At 38.6% G+C, this 15,329-nt stretch overlaps 1 protein-coding gene across 11 annotated transcripts; it reads right to left on the minus strand.

Annotated features, from left to right (window-relative positions):
- Positions 1-242: 242 nt before the first annotated feature.
- Positions 243-6,563, minus strand: LOC110609278 (pentatricopeptide repeat-containing protein At4g11690). 11 transcript variants are annotated; one of them, XM_043954407.1, is made up of 6 exons: positions 4,648-6,563; positions 3,662-3,770; positions 3,448-3,527; positions 2,049-2,120; positions 993-1,848; positions 243-890 (listed from the first exon to the last, which is right to left on the minus strand). In XM_043954407.1, the coding sequence occupies exon 1, from the start codon at positions 6,399-6,401 to the stop codon at positions 4,692-4,694; it is 1,710 nt and encodes a 569-aa protein (XP_043810342.1). In that variant the 5' UTR covers positions 6,402-6,563; the 3' UTR covers positions 243-890; positions 993-1,848; positions 2,049-2,120; positions 3,448-3,527; positions 3,662-3,770; positions 4,648-4,691. The 11 variants fall into 11 exon arrangements, with proteins under 11 accessions (XP_043810342.1, XP_043810343.1, XP_043810339.1 ...); XM_043954408.1 differs by having other exon boundaries at positions 3,662-3,776; XM_043954404.1 differs by having other exon boundaries at positions 993-1,142; positions 2,049-2,114; positions 3,662-6,563.
- Between the last annotated feature and the right edge of the window lie 8,766 nt (positions 6,564-15,329).

Consider the following 15,329-nt stretch of genomic DNA (forward strand, 5'->3'; position numbering starts at 1 on the left):
AAACTCATACGTTCACATTAAGATGAATTGAATTAGAATGTCATTTTATTAAATTGAAAATATCTGATAATTGATTGTCATTTTTTACTACTACAAATAGATCATACATGCAATCACAAGTATTAAATTAGAGTGAATGATGAAATTATTTTCAGTTACTAGAAAAAGGATCTATAGTTCTTTTGTTATTTCCCTTTAAAAGTCCATCAAAAACTCTCCTCATATTAATAACAGATACAGACAACAAGAAACATCGGTAAATGAACTTTCAAGTTTATCCGGTCCCCCAACAAATATACATTCAACCATATTAACCCTATCCAGCCAGTGGTCCGGTTCCAGAAAAGATTTATACATATGTATATTTATATACAGTTGGTTTTGATCGAATACAAACTTGAACATCTCAAACTGCAATATTAATGTGTTAAACCCCATTAATCAATTTCAAGAAATATTGGTTGTAAGACTATATCTCGTCGTCCATATAACAGGATGGTCCAGTATAAAGATCATATCATATCCTGTCAAAAGCAAGACACCAGGTAATATTCATTGAACGAAGATAATGCCTACGCGTTTGGCCTGTGCGAGCTACATTTGATGATTCAGGGGGCTGGATTCTGAAGCTCATTCTGAAAAGCTTCAAATCATTGTTTCACCATTGCTTCTTGCTGTTGGTGATGAAAACGCAGCATCCCAAATTCCCAGTTTTGTTTATCATATTCAGTCACCTTTTCGCCTCCAATGAAGGGAGTCTAAGCATCTTCATTTGCACCTTTAAGAATACATTTGATCCTAGCAGGCACATTCAAATTATCAAACTTCATTTCAGGACGCTTTCTACTCTTGATAGCCTTCTTGTTACTACTCCCAGAACTCTCCGGCGTCTACACGAGTAATTCAAGTTAATCTTGAGAAAAAGAACAATGTTAATGGTGGAGGGCCTGCAGGGCCTAGTGCTCTCATAAAAATAAAACTCTGGTTCTTACATTAAAGTTCGCTTCAGAATTCTCTGTTGCTCTTTATTTCCGCTTCAAGGTTCCTGTTTCCAGATAATACTGCACCTCTTTCTTGGAACAATTGATGACTTGACACAGGCTCAATGTATTCCACCACAAGATTGTAATGACCCCAGCAATCTGACTGCTACCGATGCTAGAGTTCAGATCAACTTAAAATCGCTAGAGACCGTAACAAACCTACTATATATTTTGTTACACCTTATATAATCTCATATAAAACCACACAAACAAAAAAAAAACATTTTCATCTCATTAACCAAAATTCAATTTGTGCATGCATCATAATTGAAAACATAAAACATATGTATGGTCAACATTACATGTCTCAAGGTTGGTTCAAATATAACTTATACTTAAAAACTTTTACATAAAAAGATTATAAATCAGAGATTATAAAGAAAGTTCGGGCAAAACACAATTGTAATCCACAATTTAATACATGTTCACAGCTATACTATTACAACGGACTATACCAACAACTCAGCCGGCCTCACGAACTAACTCTGATACTGCAAACCTGGAGTTAAGGGGAAGGGATAATGTACAAGAGACTAGTGGGCAGAAATGTAAATAAAAGCAGTTTAAGAAAATATATGACTGTACGAATGCATCACAACACAAACAATTCATATCAAGATGGATCTGTCACCAGTAATCCTCTACAGATTCCAATAGTGCCCGACTCACTATAGGTGCTCTCAATACTTCCTCTTACATGTAATATAACATATCCATAGTGTTAGGAGCATAGACCCTAATCTTTCCCTTACATAGTGGCAGGGGCGGAGAATAGGCAAGCCCTAGTCTTTCCATATCTGTCATACTATACTCGAGAGTTAGTGGATCATCCAACATCCATCCACAACAACAATAAATTATGCAATGCATCATATTCGTGAATTCTAATGCAAAACACCCTAATTATATATATATATATATATATATATATGTCATTCGTGATGCATGAGCATACTTAAAACATTTGTTTTCTTTGAAATAATAATTCAGTTTAGTTCTACTCACCTCTGGCTGACGCACGCCTAACTCTAGAGCAGTTATCTCACTGCAACCCTCTACGGTAGCTTAAGTCTGATCCTACATAGATGGACTTAAATGAGGGACCAAATATAATTTTTATAACTCTAGAAACTATCCCAATAAACCCCTATAAATATAAGAGAACACACATAAGAAACAAGCTGAAAAAAGCTTGACATGGACTTTCGGCGGTAGGTTCAGTGGCCTAAAGTCTCCTCACAGATCTGAAGGTCAAACCTTCGGAAGCAGGTTAAGCAGCCAAAAGGCTGCCTCCATAAACAGGTTCAGCGACCGAATCTGGGTTCTCCAGCAAGGCAGAACCCGATTCTGCCTTGACTCACAGCCATCAAAACACAATGAAATTCACATGCAATAGCTCAACAGCAACCAAAAACAACTCAACACACTAGACCACTTAAAATTAACCCAACTTCATCATGCATTGACCTCATAGGACAACATCCATCATCTAAAAGCTAGAACTTAAACCTCAAACCATTTTAAAAGAATCATGCATGCATCAACAAATCATTAAAACACTTATAATTCTTTTGAAAAAACTCCAGCAATCAAAAGAAAGGCAATGATTATAACCTACCTCTTGGAGACACAACGGTGATAGCAGCTAAGAACTCGGAAAAGAGGACAAGACAACTCCGAAAGGTCCCCAAAGGCTAAAATTTTAAGATCCAACTTGATTCTTTAAAAACAACGGTAAAACTCATGACAAAACAATTTAGAAAAAGGTTTTGTGAAGAAAAGGGACAGAAAAACTCACCTCTGGTTGAAAAGAAGATAAAGTTCTCTTTTTTTTGGGCAGGGCCCCTCTTACAGGTGGCTGCAGATCTAAAACTCTTTTTTTTTTTGAAACATTTTTTAAAATGTTTTACATTCATTTTATAGAAACTCTATTTTACCCTTCTAAAGATTTCAGCTTTGAGTCTCGCATTCTAACAGAGATCCCATCGGAAAGTTGAAATTCCGATACCGGAGTTTAGCCGGATATTACAAATATGGAGAACATTCCTCGTGTTCAATTACATTAAACAAAAATTTAAAAAAAAAAAAAAAAGACTAATAACAAAAGCAATCGACTCTTTTGAAATCTTATAAAAGAAAGAGACAACAGACCAAGTAGCTGCCACATAAAGAATATAGACATCACATCAATGAAATTCCAACATCATTTCTAGCCAAGAATTAGACAAGTATTCCTGATTGTATGAAAATTTGGCTTGGGCCAGATACAGCTAAAGAAAAGCTTTTATATCGTAAAGCATCATAAAATCAAAGCTATCTGCTTTTGTGTTGCACAAGATAGATTTTGGGACGGCATGTATCAATATAAATTTTGTCCATCTCGGAGTTCTAATATTTAGCTTACATCAATTTCCATAAATCTGAGGCAGTACGGATAGTCCCTTGATAATTTCTGATCACCCCTTAACTAGGAATTGTTTGAGCCTGCAATCATGTGCAATGACAACAACCAGTCAACTTGGTTCAGTTTGAGAGAGCAACAAAGAATATCAATTCAGAAAAGGAGAAGAATGAAGGGAGGGAGGGGGGGGGGGGGGGGTGGGGGCGGGAGGAATAACCTTAGTCAGGTCTTGGACTTTAATATATGAGGACTTTTGGTTCCAATTGGACTTAAAGTGAATTATCCATTGTCAAATGAGGGCACTCGCTTCATCTTGATAAACCAACCTGCAACTTAGAAAACAACATATAGATGTATTTATCACATTTTAATTATACATAATATTTTTGTTGCAATCTTCACCTATATGATCAAATTTAGTTTTTATTCGAGTTCCTCAGGCTTATTTTTCTCAGATTCTAAACCAAATTAAACCGTTATATTGCAACCTACGCCAAAACCAAACTAGCATTATATATTTTGCGTCTCAGCACAGGCACTAACGACAAAGGATATAAAAAATTGGTTTCTTCTAAACCTCAATGACATGGTTCGCATAAGAAAGGGATTGTCCTCCTACAACATGAAATATTGTTCCTTTCCATTTCTAATAAACGCATATACAACAATGTATAACATAATAATCTTAGCTACATTGTTCAAATTAGAAGCTCTTGTTTTCAAGTGGAAGAGTGAAAGCCTACTACAATTTGTTGTCATATCAAACAATGTGATCCAGAATGAAATATAAAGCAGCAATTCGAGAAAAGACAAACTACAAACTTGTAATCTGGGTAGTCATTACTTGATAACAAAGAGATTTTCCATCAACACCTTAACAATCAGTCCCTCTTCCTAATGAACATATCTGAAAGACATTATTCTATTCAAAATCCCGACCTACTCTTTAATTGGTAAGATGGTGAAAAAAATCTCAGAAAGTCCATGTTCCAAAGCCAAAGATATCTTAACAGGTAGCCCCTTGTGGATATAAACCAAGCAACCTGAATATCTTCAATTACATATGGATCAAAGCAGTTATCAAATAAGTGCAAGAATTGAAAGCAATACATAAATCTTCCTGTGGATCTCTTAGAATATACAATAGTAGTGACAGTTTTAGGCAATCAACATAAGTCATAAGATGGATGATTTTCTTCCTACCCATTTCCAGTTGTTTCTTCTACATCCAACACAAGTGTTTCAATTCAAGTCCTCAACTCCAAACCATATTTAGCTTCGGAGATTATGTTATAGATGTAAATTGGTGGCTTTAATCCCAATTCCATCATCTTGTTTAGTAGGACCTCAGCCTCTTGCCACTTACCATCTTTGCACAGAACTCCAATAGTAGAACTACAGCTAGCCACATTTGGAACTAATCCCTTACCCTCCATTTCTTCGAGTAATCTCAAGGCCCTAAAGGAGCTGCCTTCTTTGCAGTAACCATTAATCATCGTATTGTACATCACGTCACTAGGTTCCAACTTTATTTCAGCTATTGATCTAAAAAGTTTCGATGCTTCATTCATTTTACCTTTCATGCACAAACCATGTAATAGCACACCATAGGTATGGACGTCAGGAACCAGACCAACCTTTTGCATAGAGGAATAAAAATGAAATGCTTTATCCATGTCCTCTAACCGAACATGGGCATTAATTAAAATGGTATATGTAACTTTAGAAGGAGAAATGCCTCTCTCTTCCATCTCCCTCACAATATCAGTGACACGCACCCAGTTTCCAGCGTTAGAATATCCTCCAATCAGAACATTATAAGTTACCAAAGATGGAGATAGACCATTTGACTTCAATCTGTCAAACAAACACAAAGCTTTATCCAACTTTCCTATACTACAAAACCCATGTATTAGTGTGTTATATGTAACTAAATTCGGGTTGATGCCAGCTCCCTTCATTTGACCCACCAAATTCTCAGCCTCCCACACCCTCTTCTCTCTACACAACCCACCAATCAAGGTATTGTAGGTAACAGCATTAGAGGTCACCCCTCTCTTACACATTTCATCAAACAGTTCATAAGCTTTATTTATCTTTCCTTCATTGCAATACTCATTGATCACGCAATTATATGTATATAAATTAGGAAGCACCCCATCAAGCTGCATCTTCTCGTATAACTCAAACCCATCTTTTTTAAGTCCCTTCTTAAAGAACCCATTGATCAAAACTGTGTAGGTATACTGATTAGCAGCCAAACCCAGCTCTCCCATTTTATAAAACAACAGTTTTGCTCTTTGCACGTCTTTATTCTTACAACAGCCATCGATTAAGGTAGTATATATGACAACATTAGGGGAAATTCCCATCTCCTCTGATTGAACCAATAGCTCAAAACCTTTATTTAAATCACCAGCCTCACAACAACCCTTGATCATTATCCCATAACTATACACATCCAACTTAATCTTTCCCTTTGATTCATGAAAAAATAACCACGACTTCTCAAAACAGCTAGATTTAACAAGATAATCCAAAAGATTATTGAAAGTATTTGGTCTAGGGACAAGGCCTTTATCAACCATTTGATTGAAATAGAACAGAGCTCGCTCTGTTGAGCGAGATAGAACATAAGCATTGATGATCGATTCATAGAGGAGGGCACCCGTTATTGGGCTTGGATGAGAGATGGGTTGTGTTAGATGGTGGAGAAGAGATGAAACAGTGAAGAAAGGAGAGGAAATCCTATTAGAGATCAACTGAAGAAGGAAAGATTGGGCGTGGGACAGCATGTTGGAGCTAAGAAGGTGGTGAAGAATAAAAGCAATGGACTGGTGGGTTGGGTGAACGCCTTGCTCAATTGAGGAATTGAAGAGCGAGAGAGCTTTGAGAGGCGGCTTTTTCACCATTTTTGGAATTAGAAGGAGAGCTTGGTGGTTAGCTTGCTGCTGCATTGTGCAGAGGTGGAGCTGGCCTGTGGTGGTCACCGGTTTATACCCGGCACGTGAGACGAGACATATATAAGATGTTACGCAATATAACTTTCGTTAAATTGTCAGTAAGCATATTTAGTAACAATTGGGAACCTAGCTCTCTGTAATAAAATTTTGGTTTTGTTAATCACAGGGCATTGAGTTGTTTGAAAAGCATGTAAAAGTAAAGTTGGCTGTTAGAGGCAACGGGAAATTATACCTTAATTTTTACATTTTATCATAATCAACGAATATACATCTCCAGTTTTTAAATCAAATAATTTTACAATTATCCAAATTAAAAGTCTTTATATTAAAATTAATGTTAATAAAATAAAAAATAACTACAACATTCTTAATTAACTTGAAAAAATTTTTAAAAACTTAATTCTCATATAATAAAATACATGCATTATTTAATATCTCCCTCAAATATTTTATCAAATAAAATATATACATCTTTTAATATCTATCGAAAAAATCAATAAATTGGACCACGAAGTTTACGTTCAATAGCTATTGAGCTTACAATTTGTGCATTTATAATTCATATATATTTATACTCCTCATCATCTCTCTCAGCCACGTCCAGAAGGATGAGTTTCTCTCATCCAATTCTGTATAATACATTCCTTGGCTATCAGTATTGATGCTAGGAAATACTAGTGCAGTCTCAAAAACTGAATAATTCTAAACCTATATCATTCACATAGATAAGTTTGCATCTTTTTTAATCCATAAATTCTAATATTGTCATACTCTTAAATTATTATCTCATCCTATTGATGAAAAGAAAATATTTTTATATTCGTTCAATCACATCATTCACGAATTCAGTGTAAGATTCATACTCCTTACCCAATGATGTTAAGGTCATTATCTGGTATTGGAGTGGGTCAGCGACTATGATAGGATGAATGAGATTGCTCCAAGCCCCATTGGTGATACTCCAAGCATGAGTAAACTTATGACCAAGAAGATTAATAGCAAAGAAAAAAAAATACAGGCCTCTATGCAAACTAGGGGAGAAATGGGACATTATTGTTGTTGCTCTTTACCATACTATTGATGCTTGTAAATTTGTTAATGGAGCCATTGTGATTGTCGATGAAGGACTTCGGCTGAGTATACTTTATCAACTACCGAAAAATACAACAAAAAAGCTTTCTCGTATTGTGGAAAAGAGAAAAGCACCAATTAGATTTATTGAGCAAGCTTTAATACAACAAAATGAATAATTAATTAATTAATTAATAAAAGAAAATAACTCTATGATCTGGAAATACAAATCAATAATTGAGTTCAAATAATGTAAATGCAAGAATAATGCAAACACAAGTAAGTTGTGATAGAGGTTGAGGGAGAGGGTATTTTAAGAATAAAAATGCCACTTTTATTATCGATTATGATTTTTTTATTGATTTAACAGATTTTGTTAATAAAAAAATTTTTAATTTAAGTATAAATTAAAAATTTTAAGTATTTAATTTAAAGAATAGAGAGATAAACTTATTAATTATATTAAAATTTAATTATTATATTAATTATTATTTCGAGTTGGACTTTTCCTTTTCCTTTTCCTAAACTTGTAATGTAATATAACTGTCGTCGTGAAAAGATGACTAAAATAGATGATAGTACAAATAAAAGTGGGTTCATTGTTAAGTTGATATTATTAGAATTTCTTTTATAGTTGGATTACTGCTAATGGTTGACTGTAAAATTCTGAAAAATTCTTATAACTTCCGTTTAAAATTAAATTTTTTTTATAAAAATTCAATTGAATTAATTTTTTAATAATGTTTTTATTTAAAATGAAAATTTTAACCTTTTTAATTTGAAAATTTTTTATTTTATTAAATATTTAAATTGTATATAATTTAAAAAAAATAAATTCTCTTTTTTTAAAATAAATCATATCAAACAATAAAAATAATAACCTTAGAAAAATAGGTGATTATTCATTATTGCTTGTGAAGTTGGTACTCTCTTCGAAGTGCTAGCTAAACTAGCCATGTACATGTAATAAACGACATCGTTAAGCTTAAGATAATAAAATGGCAATTGAGTAAATATTCTGTATGAAATTAAGCTGAGCTCCATGTGAACTTGAATTAGGGTTATATTTGGTCCATAACTAATATATTATATGTGAAACTCATTCGATTATTACATATAATAGTTTTTGTAGTTTTTCGATTATCATACATAAAATATTAGGATTTCAATTTTGATTATACATAATATTTATTCTAGCATTTTAAATATTTTTTTATAATAAATTATCTATCAGATAAACACTGTTATAAATAGTTAACCCCTATTTAAAAATTTTATTATCATCAAATTGATAATAATATCAATTGATAGACTTTTTCTGCTAATAATAGCCATATAATGTAAATATTAATTTCTTAAAAAAAAAAAAAACTTCAAACCTTTAAAAATATAGACATTAGACAACGATTGGCGATTACAATTTTGCTATTTTTACGTCTGCAATCATTTAAAATAAGAGTTAAATGACTAAAAAAAAATTATATTTTTTATTTTATTGTAATTACACTTTTTTTTTTTTTTAAAAGGAGGGATAGAACCATTTAATTTATTATACGATCATGAAAAATATTCATACAGTCAGCATCCAAGAGGAGCTTAATATTAGATGAAGGCAAATCAATAAGACTCATACCAAAAACTCCACCATGCGCACTATTCGCAAGATAATCAGCTACCATATTAGCTTCCCTATATATTTGCACGACCTTAACCTCCCATTCCCGCCGGATAAGAGCTCTGCAATTAATAACGAAAGACTGCAGTCTATAAACACCACTGCCTTAACCTTGAAAAAGCTGAACAACAATTTGAGAATCAGTTTGAATAACAATTTTCCGCCATCCCCTACTCCAAGCCACATTCAAAGCATGATATATGGCCCATAATTCTGCCTCAACCACACCACAAACTCCCAACACACAACGAAAACCAAGTAGCCATTTACCAAAACTGTCTCGAAAAGAACCCGCACAGGTTGCAGCTCCTGAATTTTGATGCACACTGCCATCTGTGTTGATTGTAATCCACCCCATAGCTACTGGTGTCCAAGCCACTCTAATCACTCGACATTGACGTTGAATAGAAGAAGAAAAATAATCATTCCATGCTTGATATATTTCCTTAGCCTTGCCAAGATTAGTGGGCGAGGAACTGATCTTTGGACTCCAAGATTGAAGGACCGTTCATTGCGAAATTTCTATGCCCACCAAACTGTAACCATAAAAACTACAGGCCAGGGAAGCTCACCAATACAAAAAGAGCTTTTAAGACACCAAGACAACCATTCCCGGATATCAACGAAGCCAAAAAAGGTTTGGACTTCACTAGCAGGTAATAAATTAAGCCAGCAACTCTTAATAAAGATGCAATCTCTTAAAACATGTAGCACCGACTCAGACTGAGTACCACAGCTCATACACAAGTCTGAATTAATCCATCCTCTCCGAAACCGCTGAACATTGACCATAATTTTCTCATGGGCAACTTTCCATAGAAAAACCCGCATCCTCTGCGTGCCAGGTGCTTTCCAAATAAGCTTCCATAATGGTAAGGCAACTGGTAAACCACATTTCTCCACCAGAAGAGAGTACCCCGTTTTAACTGAATACTATCCACTAATGGAATGTCTCCATATTATTCCATCCCTTGAGTTAACATCATTATGTAGGCAAATGGGGAGTAAAAATGCTAAAACGAAATCAGGTAGCCATAAAGACAACTTATTCCAATCCCATCCATATCCAGGGATCCAATAATATCTCACAACCACCTCTAATTCCAAAGGATCAATAGGAGCAGAAACCAATCGGAAAAGAGGTCCAACCGAAAGCCAATCATCTTGCCAAAACTTAACATCAGTACCACTACGAACGTCAATAGAAACACCGCTAGAAACTAATTGGAGGCCCCAGCATAAAGCCTTCCAATTCATAGAGGCACCAGGAGGTACTCGAAGATTCCAAGAAATTCTATCATTATTATATTTCCAAAGAAGACATGAGATCCATAAGTCAGATGGGTTCATAAATGCCCGCCAACATAATTTACCCATCATAGCTTGATTCATTAATCCAAAATTCCGAATACCCAACCCACCATTTTGCTTTGGATATAGCAAAGTTTGCCAATTAATCAGAGGAACAGCAGAATCCCCACTGTTACCATGCCAAATAAAATTACGGCAAAGCCGCTCCTGTAATACCCGGCTAGACTCCGGTATCGGAATTCCTACCGTCCGGTGGAATTTCGAATGTCGGGAACTTCTAGAAGGGTAAAGACATGTTTTATAAAATGAGTTTTTGCATGAAAATAGCTTTGGAGGAAAACCCAGGTTCGGCCGCCGAAAGTCAAGTTCGGCTGCCGAACATGCATGCGCTTTGGAGGCACGTTAGGCCCCCGAAAGCCTGAGTGAGGAAAGTGCAGGTTCGGCCGCCGAACCTCATGTTCGGCCGCCGAACATTTGCATGGATGTGGAGGCACATTCGGCCCCCGAACGTGGCCTGGCCAGCCACTATAAAAGGGTCCCTTAGCCGAAAATGGGCGAGCTTTTTCTCCCCATTTCGGCCAAGGTGAGCATTTCCGCCATCTTTGCTCAATCTTGAGTTTTTCCTTCCTTTTTCCATGATTTTTACAAGTTTATAACTTTGGTTTTGAAGATCTTTGAGCTTAGAACGAGTTTTGAAGCTTGGAGACCAAAAGTTGGAACTTCTCCCATCTCCGAGTTTAGATCTCCTCAACCCTCGATCTTCAAGAGGTAAGAGCCGATCTTAAGCTCCTCATGTGTTTTAAGTAAGTTTTAAGTGATTTTATGGGGTAGAATGGCATGTATAGGGTTGTATGAGTTTTTAAGCAAATGTTAGGTTTTATGTGATTCTTGAGCAATGTGGCATGTTTGAGTATGATTGAAGTGTTGTAGAGGGGGTATATGCATGTTTGAGGCCCCTAGGAACTTGTATGCATGATTTGGTTGGAGTATATGCTTGATTTGTGGGTTTGGGAGGCAGGAGGTTCATGTGAACCAAGTTTCTGCCCGTTTGGCAGAAACCAGGTTCGGCAGCCGAAGGAAGTTTCGGCCGCCGAACCCCTCTGGTGGAGGCAGCATTCGGCTGCCGAAGGTGCCCCCGAAAAGAGACTTTCGTCTCTGTCTGGGACTTTCGGCCGCCGAAGGTGCCGCCGAACCTACCTGAGTTTCGTCTCTGTCCAGGACTTTCGGCCGCCGAAGGTGCCGCCGAAAGTGCCCTGTTCAGCCACTTCATGCATATCTCTATGTGATATTTTCAGGATGTTTTAGGGGGTTTTTGGGGCATATATTAGAGTTATGTTTAAGTATGTTTGGTCCCTCATTGGAGTCCACCTGTGTAGGTTCGGACCCGAGGAACCAAGGACCCCAGCAGTGAGCCAGCTGCTACAGAGTTTGTCAGAGTCTGCCAGAGGTGAGTGGAACTAAACTTAACCTTTTAAATTAAGAAATGAAATGCTTTTATCATGCTTCATGCATCATGATCATATTATAGGATGTTTGCATTAGAATTCACGACTATGCCGCATTGTATTGTTGTGATAGATGATAGTGGATGGACATTAGGATGATTCATTAGCCTTCTATATACGAAGTCCTGTGGTGCCCATAATAGGGCCGGGCAATACGAAGACCTGTGGTGCCCATAATAGGGCCGGGCAATACGAAGTCCTGTGGTGCCCATAATAGGGCCGGGCATGGAGTTGAGGGATTTTTGAATCAGTCCATCCGTGGTGTGATTTGTTTGTGCAGTGACGCATTTCATGATGGCATGTTTTAAATATTCTTTTCACAGTTCTACTCACTGGGCATCTAGCTCACCCCTCTCCCCTACCCCCCAGGTTTGCAGGTACGGGATAGATAGAGAAGGCAAGAAGAGAAAAAGTCATATGTATGTAATAGTTAGTTTGTGGACATGACAAATGTATAATGATGAAATGTAAAAAAATATTCAGTATGTTATGTAATGAGGTTATTGAGGATAGAGTTGTGCTTGACCATAATATATTGTTAATCCCTTTGTATATACATGATCTTATGTTATGATGTTTATGTAAACTAACTCAACACCGATTGTTTTGCCTTTGAGGCTTGATGAGATCCCACAGAGGGACTATGTTATGTATATGTACAGAGTATGCACAGGTTGAGTTAGTTGATGACAGTATGTATGGAGAAAAGTTTTATCTTTTTATGTTTATGGTTGATCATGTAGGGGATTAAACATGTTTACAGGTTAAGTTAGGCTTGCTACGGGTCCCGGCGGCCTTAAGTCGACCCGGATCCTAGCGCCGGTAGCGGTCCGGATTTCCGGGGCATTACAGAATGGTATCAGAGCCCTAGGTTCATATGGTCGGACCTAGAGTGTCGGGCTCATAGATGTTATAAAAGGTCAAGCACAATAGGAAGGTCATGTCCACTAGGATAGGATGTTGAGTCCTGTCTTGCATGATGATGTGAAATGCCATGATTTTGTACATGTGCATTAATGATATGCTATGCTATATGATGTATGTGATGAGGGTTCATGTGTGTCCACATGAACCATATGATGCTAATGTTTGCTTGTTATGAACTGTTTTTCAGAGAATAGGATGAGAGGAACTCGTCGATCTGCGCGATTGACTGGAGTGCCACCTGAGGATGAGGGCACGAGCGCCCGTCCTCCTACATTGCCTAGGGCAATGTCTTGTAGAGCCAACAGAGAAAGGGTGTCAAGGGACCCTAGAAGGTCTTTTGATGCCAGCAGAAGGGGGACAGATAGAGGAGGAAGTTCTTCAGATGTGAGGGAGGTTATGGAAGAGGATCAGAGGAGGGATGGGAACCTGGATGTGAGCATGCAGGAAGGAGGGACAGGGGAGTCACAGGGAGGCGTTCAGGCCTCGGGGTATGGTTTTCCACCCCATTATCCACCCTTTCCCCAGGGTTCAGGATATCCGATGGGAGGTACATCGGATTACTCCAGCTTTAACCCCTACCCTACCTACATGCCTTATCCACCTTTCTACCCACCTTACCCACAGTACCCAGCTTATCCACCCTCACCCTTCTATCCAAACCCGGCAAACCCCACCTCGGGGAATGCTGCACCTCCACCTCCACCACCTACAGAACCAGCAGCCCCAGTTACTCAACCTCCTAGACCTAGCTCAGTCGATGGGAGCAAGGTAAAGATGACAGATTACCTCAAGCTAGATGCTCCCAAATACAAGTCAGGGGATGAACCCTTTGAGTATCTGAGAGTGGTGAAAACAATAACTGATGAGCTAGGGGCAAGTGACAGCAGGGCCATTCAGATGGCAGGGTTCACTTTAAAGTGCAAGAAGGCACGGGAATGGTTCAAGTGTTATGTGGACCCGAGACTAGACGGTATGACATGGGAAGAATTTGCGAATGAGTTCGCTGGATGGGCTTTTCCAGACAGTTCTAGAGAACTGAAAATGATTGAGTTTGAGCAACTGAGGCAGTCAGAGCACATGAGTGTAGAGGAGTTCACGGATAAATTCTTGGAGCTATTGCCTTTTTCAGGGCAAGCTCTAGATTCAGATACGAAGAAAGCCAAGAAATATGTTATGAAGCTGCATTCCAGGTACTCCTCGTTGGTTCAGTCAGCTGAGAGAGAAAGTTTCCACACTGTGGTGGATATGGCTCGAAGAATGGAGGCAAGTGCTATAGTTGAGGGGTCAGTGAAGCAGTCAGTGACCCAGTCTTCAGGGGTTAAGACCCCAAGCAGAGGAGGACCAGGGTTCTCTTCTCAGAGCTCAGGTAAGAAGAGGTGGGATAACACCACCAAGAAGCCGAAGAAGAATAAGTTTTGGAACAAGTTGAAATCCGGTCTGGGATTTGGCGGTGGCTCGAGCTCAGGCTCAGATGGTACAGAATGCCAGAGATGTGGAAGACCGCACAGGGGAGTGTGTCGAGTTGGGACTAATGCATGTTTCAGATGTGGACAGGAGGGACACATAGCTCGGGATTGTCCTAGAGCGCCTTTTATGGGCCAGCCCCAGCAGACAGCTTCTGGTAGTGTGGCACAGCCAGCAGTTCCAGCCACAACTCAGGGCAGTGGCAGAGGTAGAGGGAGAGGGGCAGCCTCTTCTTCTGGTTCCCGAGGTGAAGGTCCATCAGCTCCAGCCAGGATCTTCACCATGACACAGCAGGAGGCTAACACATCCAACACCGTGGTGTCAGGTAATCTCGTCATTGGGTGTTCTGATGTGTATGCATTAATGGACCCGGGTGCATCTCATTCATTTATTGCTCCGAGAGCCGTTGAGAGGTTAGGTCTGATAGTCTCTGGGTTAGAGTGTCCCCTATGGGTCAGTGGACCCAAGTGTGACCCGTCAGTGGCAGTGTCAGTCTGCCAGTACAGTCCAGTTTTTATTGAGGGAAGATGCCTCTCCGCCGACCTTGTGGTTCTAGATTTGACAGACTTTGACGTCATTCTAGGGATGGATTGGCTATCTACCCATGGTGCTACCTTGGACTGCAGGGACAAGGTAGTCAGGTTCAGAGATCAGAACGGGTCAGAGGTAGTCTTCAGAGGAGACAAGAGGGGCACACCTAGAGGTCTGATATCAGCTCTTCAGGCTCGTAGGTTGCTTAGGAAGGGATGTCAGGGGTACTTAGCTCATGTGAGAGAGCTAGACAGTCAGGTCAGGGAGCCGGCCTCGGTGCCAGTTGTCAGAGAGTTTCAGGATGTCTTTCCTGATGAGCTTCCAGGTTTACCACCTGCTAGGGAGATAGAGTTCGAGATAGAGTTGATGCCTGGCACTAGACCGATCTCTAACCCTCCCTACAGGATGGCCCCAGCAGAGTTGAAGGAGTTGAAAGAG

This window comes from Manihot esculenta, chromosome 2 (genome assembly GCF_001659605.2).
Source record: "Manihot esculenta cultivar AM560-2 chromosome 2, M.esculenta_v8, whole genome shotgun sequence".
Lineage (NCBI taxonomy): Eukaryota > Viridiplantae > Streptophyta > Magnoliopsida > Malpighiales > Euphorbiaceae > Manihot > Manihot esculenta.

Excerpts from the sequence above, each read along its gene's own strand:
- LOC110609278 (XM_043954407.1), bottom strand. The coding sequence starts at position 6,401 with ATGCAGCAGCAAGCTAACCACCAAGCTCTCCTTCTAATTCCAAAAATG.